The 15827-nt window shown below is 38.9% G+C and overlaps 1 protein-coding gene across 3 annotated transcripts in view; it reads left to right on the top strand.

Annotated features, from left to right (window-relative positions):
- NSUN3 (NOP2/Sun RNA methyltransferase 3) overlaps positions 1-15827 on the top strand; it is a 67404-nt gene that overhangs the window by 24412 nt on the left and 27165 nt on the right. For all 3 annotated transcript variants that reach the window (XM_047876216.1, XM_047876215.1, XM_047876217.1), the window contains exons 4-5: positions 3459-3613; positions 4330-4451. In XM_047876216.1, coding sequence (XP_047732172.1) covers positions 3459-3613; positions 4330-4451 — 277 coding nt within the window. The remainder of the gene's footprint in view (positions 1-3458; positions 3614-4329; positions 4452-15827) is intronic.

The following is a 15827-nucleotide window of genomic DNA, read 5'->3' as shown; positions in this document are numbered from 1 at the left end:
GGGGGTTTCTCAAAAAATTAAAAATATAACTACCCTACGACCCAGCAATTGCACTACTTGGTATTTATCCAGAGGATACAGGAGTGCTGATTTGAAGGGCCACATGCACCCCAGTGTTTATAGCAGTGCTATCAACAATAGCCAAATTACAGAAAGAGCCCAAGTGTCCCATCGACTGATGAATGGGTAAAGAAGATGTATATATACACAATGGAATAGTACTCAGTGATTGAAAAAAAATGAGATACTGCCATTTTCAATAACATGCGTGGAACTAGAGTGTGTTATGCTAAGCGAAGTAAGTCAGAGAAAGACAAATGTATGATTTCGCTCATGGGGAACTTAACAGACACAGCAGAAGAAAATAATGCTCCTGAAACTAATACTACACTCTATGTTAACTAACTTGAATTTAAATAAATAAAATTTTTAAATGATTAAATTAATTTTAAGAAAATGTGTACTTAGGGGTGCCTGGGGTCGCTCAGTTGGTTAAGCCTCCAACTTAGCTTAGGTCATGGTTTCATGGTTCATGAATTCGAGCCCCATGTTGGACTCTGTGCTGACAGCTCAGAGCCTGAGGCCTTCAGGTTCTCTGTCTCTCTCTGTCTCTCTCTCTCTGTGCCTCTCTCTCTGCCTGCCTCTGCCCCACTTGTGTGCATGTGCTCTCTCTCTCAAAAATAAATAAACATTAAAAAGATATGTACATATATATTTAAATAAAGGAAAGACAAATCACTATTTCACTAGGGAATAAACCATTTATAGGTGCCTTCTATAGTGAGAAGCAGTATATAGCATGATGCTTAAGAGGTGCTTAACGATAGGTAGGGCTCTGGAACTGTCTGGTGGATTTCTGGTTCTGAACTTAGGCAAATTACTTAACCTCTCATGGTCTAAGTTTCCTCATTAGTAAAATATAAATAACAATAAAAGTACCAGGGGGAGCCTGGATGGCTCAGTCCTTGGGCATCAGACTTTGGCCCAGGTCATGATCTCATGGTTCATGAGTTCAAGTCCCGTGTCAGGCTTTGTGCTGACAGCTTAGAGCCTGGAGCCTGCTTCGGATTCTGTGTCTCTATCTCTGTCCCTCCCCTGCTCATGCTTGCTTTCTCTCTCTCCTCCTCCTCAAAAATAAAATTAAAAAAACATTTTTTTTTTAGTTTTAAAAAAAGTACCTACCTCAGGTTTGTGAGGATTAAATGTGACCCTACATGTAAAGTTTTTGTTTTTGATTTTTTTTTAAATGTTTATTTATTTAGGGGGAAAGAGCATGTGAGCCGGGGCAGAGCAGAGAGAGAGAGAGAGAGAGAGAGAGAGAGAGAGAGAATCCCAAGCAGGCTCCATGCTGTCAGCGTGAAGCCAGACGTGGGGTTTGATCCCACAAACCTTGAGATGACCTGAGTTGTAATCAAGAGTTGGATGCTTGACTAACTGAGACACCCAGGCCCACCCCCTGACATGTAAAGTTTTTAGAGCAAGGCCTAGCACATGATAAGGACTCAAGAATTGTTAATAATCATAAACATTTGTTACTACTACTTTTGCAGTCCTATGCTAGAAATATTACTAAAGTATCACGTTTTAAATTTTTTTTTCAACATTTATTTATTTTTTGGGACAGAGAGAGACAGAGCATTAACGGGGGAGGGGCAGAGAGAGAGGGAGACACAGAATCGGAAACAGGTTCCAGGCTCTGAGCCATCAGCCCAGAGCCCGACGCGGGGCTCGAACTCACAGACCGTGAGATCGTGACCTGGCTGAAGTCGGACGCTTAACCGACTGCGCCACCCAGGTGCCCCTAAAGTATCACGTTTTAAACTGAACAGGTTTTTAAGGCAGCCAGTGTAGAGGAGATAACATTTTGCTGAGACTGACATAAAACAGGTTAGTAGAAGTAAAGCATATAAATTTTGTTTACTAGAATTTTACATGTATATGGGAGTTGCCACAAGAAAACAAAGATCCAAAAAAGTGCCCAAGTCTAAGTGCTTATATTACTAGGTTGAACATAAAGTGCCAGTTGTGGAAAAGTAACCCATGTGGGGGAGAAGACAGGAAGAATTTTTAACAAGGTCTATTTGTGCAGATTTCTCTGGGCCCTAACTCCTCATCTCTTGATGATCAGAATATTTCTTTCCTTCTGGTATAGGGAGAGTGTCTGTCATGTGAGAGTTCATCTCCGGCTTTCAGGAAGAAAAAAGGAAGACAGAAATGCCCTTTGTGCATCTGCTGTTATTCAGGTGCCTTTAACTCAAAATAATCAACAGGGCAAAGTGGCATGTTTTAGAGATGCATGTTCTGAATCCCTTCACTAGGTATAATATCCATTTGACACAAAAGGAAACTGAGACTCTTAAAGAAAGCTAAGAGGGGCGCCTGGGTGGCGCAGTCGGTTAAGCGTCCGACTTCAGCCAGGTCACGATCTCGCGGTCCGTGAGTTCGAGCCCCGCGTCGGGCTCTGGGCTGATGGCTCAGAGCCTGGAGCCTGTTTCCGATTCTGTGTCTCCCTCTCTCTCTGCCCCTCCCCCGTTCATGCTCTGTCTCTCTCTGTCCCAAAGATAAAAATAAAAAAACGTTGAAAAAAAAAAATTTAAAAAAAAAAAAAAAAATAAAAAAAAAAAAGAAAGCTAAGAAACTTCCCCAGAGTCTTATAGCTCATAACTTGAGCCCATGATTTCCCATAGAGCCAACAGCACTTTATGTGTCTTTTCCCATACACCATATACTTTCTTTTACTTAATATGTTCTTTCCTGGAAGGAGAAAGAAGAAAGAAAAGGGGAAGGGACAGGAGGGGAGGAGAGGTGGAAAGGGAAGGGAAGGGAAGAGAAGGAGGAAAGGAAAAGAAGGAAAGGAAAGGGGAGAAGGAAGGAAGGAAAGAAAGGAAAACTGGGGTGCCTGGGTGGCTCGGTTGGTTAAGCGTCCAACTTTGGCTCAGGTCATCATCTCAGGGTTGATGGATTCGAGCCCCATCTTGGGCTTGGTGCTGATGGCTCGGAGCCTGGAACCTGCTTCAGATTCTGTGTCTCCCTCTCTCTGCTCCTCCCCCACTCACTCCTCTGTCTGTCTCTCTCTCTCTCTCTCAAAAGTAAACAAAAAAAAAAAAAAAAAAAAAAGGAAAAGAAAGATCATACACCAAATATATCATTTGCTCTTTAGAGCTTTAGGGGAGAACTGTGTTTGAGGTATTGGTTGCATAGCATATCTTTAGGAATCCATAATTAAATTTGAATGAGTGTGTGGTCAGAGCTGATGGGCTGTGTAAGGCATGACTATTATAAATTTGTGTGTGTGTGTGTGTGTATTGCTATTTTTTAAACATAATCATAATATTTATCTCTGCGCCCTATTTCTGCATGATTATGATGAATTTCTTTCTGAAATTTATTTGGTCAAAAGTGGAAATTTAACAGTTCCATTGCATTCAGTTTAAAACTTTTTAATCCTTTATATTTAGGTTATCTTCACTGTAATGAACATGATAGTCTGAGATTGAGGTGGCTGAGGCAGACGTTAGAATCATTCATCCCACAGCCTTTGGTAAATGTAATTAAAGTGTCTGAATTGGATGGCAGAGAAATGGGAGATGCCCAGCCTGAAATGTTTGACAAGGTACTGTTATTACATTGTGACAAACTGATGGACTCCCAATGATACCGCTGTTATGCTGCTTTGTTGTTGTTGTTTTCCATCTGCTTCCAGACATAGCCTGATACAATTTCTCAGTACTCTGGGAAATTTTGATAAAGTGAACAAGGAAGCAGTTTTTATTTGATGGTCAGCATGGTTCAAAGGAAGCGGTAACATTGGGATTGGGGATTATTGAATGTTTTTCATTTCCAAGTGCCTCAAAGATACTCAGGAAAAGATCAGATGTTATTTGGGTCAGTGTACAAACATGTGCACTGTATTGCTTTAATTTGGTAATATTTCATATCAGCGTATGACAGTTGAAGAAAAAGAGAACATTTCAATAAACCAAAATTGAAATATTAGTTCTTAAGAGTAAATGCTGGGAATTCAGAAATATAGTTATGTCTGTTTAAAATGAGTAACTTCTGTAAAAATTTTTGCTGTAGTTGTCGAGTATGAAATGTGATTATACGTTAGTAGACTTTTAGTTCTCCTGTTACCCTCCCCCCCCCCCCCCCAGAAAAACAAACACTGGAAGTGTAAAGTATTACTGAAGAAAGGTCATGAAGAATTTAGCATGATATATTTTTGGCTTTAAAAGACATGACTTTATTTATTAGCTATTTTTTAAATCACATTTTACATAGCTTCTCCATGTACTACGTATTTGCATCATATATCCTTTTTTTCTCTAGGTGTTAGTTGATGCTCCGTGTTCAAATGATCGAAATTGGTTGTTCTCTTCTGATTCTCAGAAGGCAGCCTGGAGGATAAGCCAAAGGAGCAATTTGCCTGTTCTGCAGATAGAACTCTTGAGGTGAGGGCTATTAATACAAAAGTTTATCCCGGCTTCTAATGTAATTTAAATAGGCATGACAAATCATGACACAGAGAAGTCCCCAAATGGAGGGTTTCCTGTGTAGGTGTTGGTAATTATTCCTCCAAAGGCTGTATCCAGAAAATTCTTAACCTTTTTCCTTTCAGCTCTCCTACTCTAAGGCCTCACTACTCCTATCCACTCAATGAAATTTGGTATTGCTGTGTATTGTCATTTAAAATTGTTTGCATATCTGGACTGTCTCAGATCTAGGGTTCGGCACCCTATTCTTTCTTCAGGACCTGAACAGCACCCCCATAATAGTAGCTTTGGACCAGGTTGTATTTTGTTGGTAATGGACACATTGTTCTGGATGAGTCAGCCTCCTAGGAAGTTGTAGTTTATTGTTAGCACTTATCTGCCCTTTAAGAGTTTTCTAGAAGCATGTGACCACCAAGAGATACTTGGCTTTCCTCTAAAAAGAGACACTGTGAGACATACTGTGCTGGTTTTAAAAGAGATTTCTACTTATACTCCACTCTCAAGCAATTCCTGTTGTTTAATGCTGAACAAAAATTCTCTGAAATATTTAAAATATGGTTAAATGATGCATTATCACCTATTATCTCTTACATGTGGAATAAGAATGATTCACATTTTATGCACTGCTGACAATGTGGTTTGCTTCCAACTTCTGATTGATACACAACAATGAATACATGCCATTATCTAAGTATTACAGTCAACTAATATGTAGTCTTGTTCTTGTACTGGATTAAGTATCAGCTCATTATGGCTATTCTGGTTAGTACCCATTAGAGGGTTCTTGTAGATGTTACTCATCTGGCATTTAAACTGTTCATATGATTCCACTGTCAGCCTTTCATCTACTAAACCCTAAGATATTTTGAGAATTTTATATCACTTTTCCCCTTCTACCTCTTGGGTTATTAGCTTTGGCATGTTGATCTGGCTTCTTGGTTAATTATTCCAGCTACTCTGGGCCTTGCTATTATTATAACTTATGCCTTGTAATAGACAATAAGTGTTATGATGGCTTGTTACCATTGTGACCTCTAATTTTTTTTAAGGTGTGATTAAGCAACCAGGCTTCCTGAGAATATCATTGTTCTTTCTCTCATGAAAAAGCCTCCCTATACTTCTTTTTCTTCCGGTTCATTATTAAGCTTTTTGTGTTTTATATTCTGTCAATTGCTTTTCCTCCCATTTTGTCTCAATTCATGGTAATCTATTTTCTGTTCCCTTTATTCTTCCAAATCTATGCTTGTTAAAAATACTAAGATCCATTAAATGGATAAATAGATATTTTTCAATTTTAATTTTACTTGATCTCTTGATAGCATTTAAAAAATATATTTTATTGTACAACTATTAAATGCAAACATTTTCATTGTAAACAAACTCAGATAATGAAAATGAAGCAAAAAGCCCCCTTGGACATAGACCCAGCCAAATACCAGCTTTCTTCACTGAGTTAACTGTTGGGCTTAAGTTTGGGGCACACTCTTCCAAACTTGTTCTATAGCTCATTTTACAATTACATGTTCATAGAGAAATACATTAAAAAATAACTGCTATCGTTGTGTATATATTGATCTGAAACTTGCTTTTTTGTACTTAATTTTTCTTAGTTTTTTTTTTCCTTGTAGATTTACTTTGTTCTTTTCAACTTTTGTGAAATATTAAATAGCGTCAGTCTATCCTATGCTATTTAATCTTCTAATTTTGGATGTTTACATTATTCCTTTTTTTTTTCTTTTTACTTTTTAAAAATGTTTATTTTTGAGAGTGAGAGAGAGAGACAGAGGGTGAGCAGGGGAGGGGCAGAGAGAGAGAGACACACACAGAATCTGAAGCAGGCTCCAGGCTCCAAGCTGTCAGCACGGTCTAATGCGAGATCATTATGTTATATATAACATCATATAGCATTACAGTCATCATCATGAAGGTCCTGCATTTGTATAAACCTCACATAGGCACCTTCTTATGCCTTAACAACGAAGGCTCTTCCTTAGTGGCCCCTCCCCTCCCCCATTGTCTTAGTCTCCAAAAGGAGTGGCTTTAGCGCTACATCATTTTAGTAGCATATCGAACAGGTGCAAAACTGACCTCTCAATCACTACAGGTGTAGATTTTCATGTAACCACATGGGGAGCACCATCATACCAGCTGTCTTGTATTCTTTTCCTTGACCAGCTACTCTGCACTTCCTGTCCCTGATGCTTGGTCTGTGTGAGAGTTTTCAGAGCCACTTAGACTAGTTGAAACTTTGGGTCCCTTTGCTGTATGATAATGATGATACCGGGGAAGGCGTGGGATACCCAAGCTCTAGGCACAGAAAGCAGTTCTAGTTCCCTGACATCTACAAGTCTGGGAGTTAAAAAGATAAAGGAAAAAATGATAACTCTAGCCACAATTTTTCTTGTATCACCTGCCCCTGACTCCAGAAAATGAAATATGTGTGTGGGTGTGTACACACATATATAGTAATTTTCTCATAGCTCTATCACCATACCACATATAAAGAAGTTCCCTACTTTTTTCGAAATCTTTTTCACCTAGTTATTGCCTTACCTCCCTTTAACAAAAGGTAATCCTTTTATTCCACAATAAGAAATAAAAGGTTTCAAATGCAAACATATGCAAGAGAGTAAATATATTGATGTGTGAATTTTAGTCAAAAGTATAAAGGATTGATAGTAGATCCTTATTTACATTTGCAAAGAGCAGTTAGAAGGCAAGCAAGCAAATATTGCCTGGCCTGATATTGTGGGCAGAAGATGGCACTCAGGAGGGAGAAAACAAGAGGATAATTGAGAGGCAAATAAGGAAAACTTTTTGTACTGTTTTGTTGAAGACTAGACTTGTATTTGCATTTGTCAGCTGACAGATTATGGTACACAAAGATACTTTATGCTCTCTATGGCTGTATATTCATTTACGTTATCAGAAATCATTCATATTTATATTAAATAGGCCATCTACACAGTGTTTACAGTTGTAGCTTTTGAAAACACAATACTCTGTAGCCAAATATTAATCTTACATGTTTTTATGAATGTGATACCTAAATTAAAATTGGTACTTTTTTAAAGTTTATTTATTTATTTCAAAAGAGACAGAGAGAGTGAGCAGGGGAGGGGCAGAGAAAGAGGGAGAGATCCCAAGACGGCTCTGCACTGTCAGCGTGGAGCGGGAAGCGGGGCTTGAACTCACGAACCACCACGAGATCATGATCTGAGCTGAAACCAAGAGTCGGATGCTTAACCGACTGAGCAATGCAGGTGCCCCTAAAATTGATACTTTTTTTAATAGAAGTTTCTTGATTTACACTTTTTTTTAAAGACTAATATTAGTAGATATGTAAGTCTTTTTTTAAAAATTCTTTTAAAGATTAATGTATGCATATAATCATGAAAACAGTGATCAATCCTGATTTTTCTTTTTAGCATGAAAAACTTATTAGAGGGCACAATGATGACAGGAGATAGATACCAAAGCATATGGCTTCATTGTACACTTATTGAGGACCCTTTGATTTATCCATACAGAAATGGAAAAATTAGACTCTTCTATTTAATTTACAATACAGGAAGATAAAACTGTATACAACTCTCTTACACATCTGTCCCCAAACCATTTTCAGAAGATGAGAATGTAGGACAATGATATAAGGAATAATTGAACATAAGACATTTTTATTAATTGAATACCGTTTGAAAGTATATCTTTATTATCATTTCTCAAAATAATTTCTGAGAGCAGTCGTTTCTGTTACAAACTGTGTACATACATAATCAGGTTCTCTTGCCTCATTTTTATTAAATGTATTAGGATAAACAGAGTGAGAAAATATGCTGAAAATGATATACATGTTGTCTCTAGAAAGTGCCATGGTGTTTGTGCAAGAGAAGTTTACATGATTTTTAGGTGGGAAAGCACGAACTGAAGAGTATGATTTATAACAAAAATATTGGTATGTTATTGCAGTAATGTATCATGTCATCTATTTACCCAGAGAAAATCAATCACATTTAAAATACTGACCCCTTCTGGTTCTCTTTTCTCACTACTTGACAAGTAAAATCCAATTTGTGAACTCATTGAAAAAGGAAGCATAGATTATTCAGTAACATTTTGAAAATTTGTATAAATCATCCAGATAACTATCCTTAAAAAGTGGTACTCTGACAGCAAGAATTGTGTTTTAAAAGAAACAATAAAAAAATAAAAATCACCAACAATACCTCTGTCATGCTCTTGAGCTGAGATAAGGGATACCTGGTGACTGTGAAGCCTGAGTCCTCATCATTCATCAACACAGTGACTAAAACGTTGATATATTCATGTTGGAAAAATAATCTTTGGACATACAGGTCTATTAGAATGGAAGATTTCCACCAGTGTTTCAGCTATGTATATATTTTCTTTTTAAAGGTCAACTAATTCAGTTAGCTTTGCATACTATCATGATATGCTTAGTCGTATGTTTGGAATCCAGAAAACACAAGCAAACCCTTAATACCCCTACGGCTACTATTGCTACTGCTGATACTTCTCTTACTCCCCTACCTCCTCCTTTTTCTTCTTTTTCTCAAGTTAGATGGCAGGAGTCAGAGATTCTCAGATTAAAAATCTGTTATTTGTTTGAGGCACCTGGGTGGCTCAGTCAGTTGAACGTCCGACTTTGGCTCAGGTCATGATCTCACGGTTCATGGGTTTGAGCGCCCTGCGTCGGGTTCTGCGCTGATAGCTCAGAGCCTGGAGTCTGCTTTGGATTCTCTGTCTCTCTCTCTCTCTGCCCCTCCCCTGCTCACACTCTGTCTCTTCCTTTTTCAATAATAAACATTAAAAAAATTTTTTTTTAAATCTGTAATTTGCACAAAGTACACACTTCTTTTTATTAAGATTGTACAGATCAAAATATTCCACATTAAATACAATTGTAAAAGGTTGAAGAGACATCCAAAGTTTGTAGCTATTGTATTTTCAACACTAAAAATGTCTCAAGTATAGATTGACAATATGAAATACAATCTTGAGTGTTATGCTAAGTGAAATAAGTCATACAGAGAAAGACAGATACCATATGTTTTCACTCTTATGTGGATCCTGAGAAACTTAACAGAAGCCCATGGGGGAGGGGAAGGGAAAAAACAAGTTAGAGAGGGAGGGAGCCAAATCATAAGAGACTCTTAAGAACTGAGAATGAACTGAGGGTTGATGGGGGGGGGGGGATGGAGGGGAAAGTGGGTGATGGGCATTGAGGAGGACACCTGTTGGGATGAGCACTTGGCATTGTATGGAACATGATAAAATTCATATTAAAAAAAAATACAATCTTGAAAATAAGATTTTATCAGCATTTATTAATTTATCCAACATTTATTAAGTACTTTATTTTTTTTTTGAATGTTAACTTTGAGGTTTATTCAAACTTTAGCAGAGTATTTATGCAAGTATTATGCCTTAAAAAACAACACTTAACAGGAACACCTGGCTGGCTCATTCAGTGAATCGTGCAACTCTTGCTCTTGGAGTTGTGAGTTCTAGCACCACGTTGGGTGTGGAGATTACTTAAAAATAAAATCTTAAAAAAAAAAAACCTTAAACACTTAATTACAGATATAAAATGGGTTCTTAGAAGACATTTTATGTGTGTCTCCTACTTAAAGTTTACCGTCACATTTTCATTTTCTCGTACTAAATTATTTTTATAGTTTTTTGTAAATTAGGTCATGTATATATATATATTTTTTTTCATTTTTAGTATATTTTTATTTTTTTATTTTTATTTTTTTTTATGAAATTTATTGACAAATTGGTTTCCATACAACACCCAGTGCTCATCCCAAAAGGTGCCCTCCTCAATACCCATCACCCACCCTCTCCTCCCTCCCACCCCCCATCAACCCTCAGTTTGTTCTCAGTTTTTAAGTCTCTTATGCTTTGGCTCTCTCCCATTCTAACCTCTTTTTTTTTTTTTCCTTCCCCTCCCCCATGGGTTCCTGTGAAGTTTCTCAGGATCCACATAAGAGTGAAACCATATGGTATCTGTCTTTCTCTGTATGGCTTATTTCACTTAGCATCACACTCTCAAGTTCCATCCACGTTGCTACGAAAGGCCATATTTCATTTTTTCTCATTGCCACGTAGTATTCCATTGTGTATATAAACCACAATTTCTTTATCCATTCATCAGTTGATGGACATTTAGGCTCTTTCCATAATTTGGCTATTGTTGAGAGTGCTGCTATGAACATTGGGGTACACGTGGCCCTATGCATCAGTGCTCCTGTATCCCTTGGATAAATTCCTAGCAGTGCTATTGCTGGGTCATAGGGTAGGTCTATTTTTAATTTTCTGAGGAACCTCCACACTGCTTTCCAGAGCGGCTGCACCAATTTGCATTCCCACCAACAGTGCAAGAGGGTTCCCGTTTCTCCACATCCTCTCCAGCATCTATAGTCTCCGGATTTGTTCATTTTGGCCACTCTGACTGGCGTGAGGTGATACCTGAGTGTGGTTTTGATTTGTATTTCCCTGATAAGGAGCGACGCTGAACATCTTTTCATGTGCCTGTTGGCCATCCGGATGTCTTCTTTAGAGAAGTGTCTATTCATGTTTTCTGCCCATTTCTTCACTGGGTTATTTGTTTTTCGGGTGTGGAGTTTGGTGAGCTCTTTATAGATTTTGGATACTAGCCCTTTGTCCGATATGTCATTTGCGAATATCTTTTCCCATTCCGTTGGTTGCCTTTTAGTTTTGTTGGTTGTTTCCTTGGCTGTGCAGAAGCTTTTTATCTTCATAAGGTCCCAGTAATTCACTTTTGCTTTTAATTCCCTTGCCTTTGGGGATGTGTCGAGTAAGAGATTGCTACGGCTGAGGTCAGAGAGGTCTTTTCCTGCTTTCTCCTCTAAGGTTTTGATGGTTTCCTGTCTCACATTTAGGTCCTTTATCCATTTTGAGTTTATTTTTGTGAATGGTGTGAGAAAGTGGTCTAGTTTCAACCTTCTGCATGTTGCTGTCCAGTTCTCCCAGCACCATTTGTTAAAGAGACTGTCTTTTTTCCAGTGGATGTTCTTTCCTGCTTTGTCAAAGATGAGTTGGCCATACGTTTGTGGGTCTAGTTCTGGGGTTTCTATTCTATTCCATTGGTCTATGTGTCTGTTTTGGTGCCAATACCATGCTGTCTTGATGATGACAGCTTTGTAGTAGAGGCTAAAGTCTGGGATTGTGATGCCTCCTGCTTTGGTCTTCTTCTTCAAAATTCCTTTGGCTATTCGGGGCCTTTTGTGGTTCCATATGAATTTTAGGATTGCTTGTTCTAGTTTCGAGAAGAATGCTGGTGCAATTTTGATTGGGATTGCATTGAATGTGTAGATAGCTTTGGGTAGTATTGACATTTTGACAATATTTATTTTTCCAGTCCATGAGCAGGGAATGTCTTTCCATTTCTTTAAATCTTCTTCAATTTCCTTCATAAGCTTTCTATAATTTTCAGCATACAGATCCTTTACATCTTTGGTTAGATTTATTCCTAGGTATTTTATGCTTCTTGGTGCAATTGTGAATGGGATCAGTTTCTTTATTTGTCTTTCTGTTGCTTCATTGTTAGTGTATAAGAATGCAACTGATTTCTGTACATTGATTTTGTATCCTGCAACTTTGCTGAATTCCTGTATCAGTTCTAGCAGACTTTTGGTGGAGTCTATCGGATTTTCCATGTATAATATCATGTCATCTGCAAAAAGCGAAAGCTTGACTTCATCTTTGCCAATTTTGATGCCTTTGATTTCCTTTTGTTGTCTGATTGCTGATGCTAGAACTTCCAGCACTATGTTAAACAGCAGCGGTGAGAGTGGGCATCCTTGTCGTGTTCCTGATCTCAGGGAAAAAGCTCTCAGTTTTTCCCCGTTGAGGATGATGTTAGCTGTGGGCTTTTCATAAATGGCTTTTATGATCTTTAAGTATGTTCCTTCTATCCCGACTTTCTCAAGGGTTTTTATTAAGAAAGGGTGCTGGATTTTGTCAAAGGCCTTTTCTGCATCGATTGACAGGATCATATCGTTCTTATCTTTTTTTTTGTTAATGTGATGTATCACGTTGATTGATTTGCGAATGTTGAACCAGCCCTGCATCCCAGGAATGAATCCCACTTGATCATGGTGAATAATTCTTTTTATATGCCGTTGAATTCGATTTGCTAGTACCTTATTGAGAATTTTTGCATCCATATTCATCAGGGATATTGGCCTGTAGTTCTCTTTTTTTACTGGGTCTCTGTCTGGTTTAGGAATCAAAGTAATACTGGCTTCATAGAATGAGTCTGGAAGTTTTCCTTCCCTTTCTATTTCTTGGAATAGCTTGAGAAGGATAGGTATTATCTCTGCTTGAAACGTCTGGTAGAACTCCCCTGGGAAGCCATCTGGTCCTGGACTCTTATTTGTTGGGAGATTTTTGATAACCGATTCAATTTCTTCGCTGGTTATGGGTCTGTTCAAGCTTTCTATTTCCTCCTGATTGAGTTTTGGAAGAGTGTGGGTGTTCAGGAATTTGTCCATTTCTTCCAGGTTGTCCAGTTTGTTGGCATATAATTTTTCATAGTATTCCCTGATAATTGTTTGTATCTCTGAGGGATTGGTTGTAATAATTCCATTTTCATTCATGATTTTATCTATTTGGGTCATCTCCCTTTTCTTTTTGAGAAGCCTGGCTAGAGGTTTGTCAATTTTGTTTATTTTTTCAAAAAACCAACTCTTGGTTTCGTTGATCTGCTCTACAGTTTTTTTAGTTTCTATATTGTTTATTTCTGCCCTGATCTTTATTATTTCTCTTCTTCTGCTGGGCTTAGGCTGCCTTTGCTGTTCTGCTTCTAGTTCCTTTAGGTGTGCTGTTAGATTTTGTATTTGGGATTTTTCTTGTTTCTTGAGATAGGCCTGGATTGCAATGTATTTTCCTCTCAGGACTGCCTTTGCTGCGTCCCAAAGCGTTTGGATTGTTGTATTTTCATTTTCATTTGTTTCCATATATTTTTTAATTTCTTCTCTAATTGCCTGGTTGACCCACTCATTCGTTAGTAGGGTGTTCTTTAACCTCCATGCTTTTGGAGGTTTTCCAGACTTTTTTCTGTGGTTGATTTCAAGCTTCATAGCATTGTGGTCTGAAAGTAAGCATGGTATAATTTCAATTCTTGTAAACTTATGAAGGGCTGTTTTGTGACCCAGTATATGATCTATCTTGGAGAATGTTCCATGTGCACTCGAGAAGAAAGTATATTCTGTTGCTTTGGGATGCAGAGTTCTAAATATATCTGTCAAGTCCATCTCATCCAATGTCTCATTCAGGGCCCTTGTTTCTTTATTGACCGTGTGTCTAGATGATCTATCCATTTCTGTAAGTGGTGTATTAAAGTCCCCTGCAATTACCACATTCTTATCAATAAGGTTGCTTATGTTTATGAGTAATTGTTTTATATATTTGGGGGCTCCGGTATTCGGTGCATAGACATTTATAATTGTTAGCTCTTCCTGATGGATAGACCCTGTAACTATTATATAATGTCCTTCTTCATCTCTTGTTACAGCCTTTAATTTAAAGTCTAGTTTGTCTGATATAAGTATGGCTACTCCAGCTTTCTTTTGGCTTCCAGTCGCATGATAAATAGTTCTCCATCCCCTCACTCTCAATCTAAAGGTGTCCTCAGGTCTAAAATGAGTCTCTTGTAGACAGCAAATAGATGGGTCTTGTTTTTTTATCCATTCTGATATCCTATGTCTTTTGGTTGGCGCATTTAATCCATTTACATTCAGTGTTATTATAGAAAGATACGGGTTTAGAGTCATTGTGATGTCTGTATGTTTTATGCTTGTAGTGATGTCTCTGGGACTTTGTCTCACAGGGTCCCCCTTAGGATCTCTTGTAGGGCTGGTTTAGTGGTGACAAATTCCTTCAGTTTTTGTTTGTTTGGGAAGACCTTTATCTCTCCTTCTATTCTAAATGACAGACTTGCTGGATAAAGGATTCTCGGCTGCATATTTTTTCTGTCTAGCACCCTGAAAATCTCGTGCCAATTCTTTCTGGCCTGCCACGTTTCAAAAGAGAGATCAGTCACGAGTCTTATAGGTCTCCCTTTATATGTGAGGGCACGTTTACCCCTTGCTGCTTTCAGAATTTTCTCTTTATCCTTGTATTTTGCCAGTTTCACTATGATATGTCGTGCAGAAGATCGATTCAAGTTACGTCTGAAGGGAGTTCTCTGTGCCTCTTGGATTTCAATGCCTTTTTCCTTCCCCAGTTCAGGGAAGTTCTCAGCTATTATTTCTTCAAGTACCCCTTCAGCACCTTTCCCTCTCTCTTCCTCCTCTGGGATACCAATTATGCGTATATTATTTCTTTTTAGTGTATCACTTAATTCTCTAATTTTCCCCTCATACTCCTGGATTTTTTTATCTCTCTTTTTCTCAGCTTCCTCTTTTTCCATAACTTTATCTTCTAGTTCACCTATTCTCTCCTCTGCCTCTTCAAGCCGAGCTGTGGTGGTTTCCATTTTGTTATGCATTTCGTTTAAAGCGTTTTTCAGCTCCTCGTGACTGTTCCTTAGTCCCTTGATCTCTGTAGCAAGAGATTCTCTGCTGTCCTGTATACTGTTTTCAAGCCCAGCGATTAATTTTATGACTATTATTCTAAATTCACTTTCTGTTAGATTATTTAAATCCTTTTTGATCAGCTCATTAGCTGTTGTTATTTCCTGGAGATTCTTCTGAGGGGAGTTCTTCCGCTTGGTCATTTTGGATAGTCCCTGGAGTGGTGCGGACCTGCAGGGCACTTCCCCTGTGCTGTAGTGTATAACTGGAGTTGGTGGGCGGGGCCGCAGTCAGACCTGATGTCTGTCCCCAGCCCACCGCTGGGGCCACGGTCAGACTGGTGTGTGCCTTCTCTTCCCCTCTCCTAGGGGCGGGATTCACTGTGGGGTGGTGTGGCTCATCTGGGCTACTTGCACCGTGCCAGGCTTGTGATGCTGGGGATCTGGCGTATTAGCTGGGGTGGGTAGGCAAGGTGCTCGGGGGCAGGAGGGGCAGGCTTAGATCACTTCTCCTTAGGTGATCCACTTCAGGAGGGGCCCTGTGGCAGCGGGAGGGAGTCAGATCCGCTGCCGGAGGTTTGGCTCCGCCGAAGCGCAGAGTTGGGTGTTTGTGCGGAGCGAGCAAGTTCCCCGGCAGGAACCGGTTCCCTTTGGGATTTTGGCTGGGGGATGGGCGGGGGAGATGGCGCTGGCGAGCGCCTTTGTTCCCCACCAAACTGAGCTCTGTTGTCAGGGGCCTCAGCAGCTCTCCCTCCCTTTGTCCTCCAGCC

The sequence above is a fragment of the Prionailurus viverrinus genome, chromosome C2, assembly GCF_022837055.1.
Source record: "Prionailurus viverrinus isolate Anna chromosome C2, UM_Priviv_1.0, whole genome shotgun sequence".
In the NCBI taxonomy this organism is placed as follows: Eukaryota; Metazoa; Chordata; class Mammalia; order Carnivora; family Felidae; genus Prionailurus; species Prionailurus viverrinus.
The sequence above is the reverse complement of the archived record's forward strand: the minus strand, read 5'-3'. Positions and strand labels throughout refer to the sequence as shown.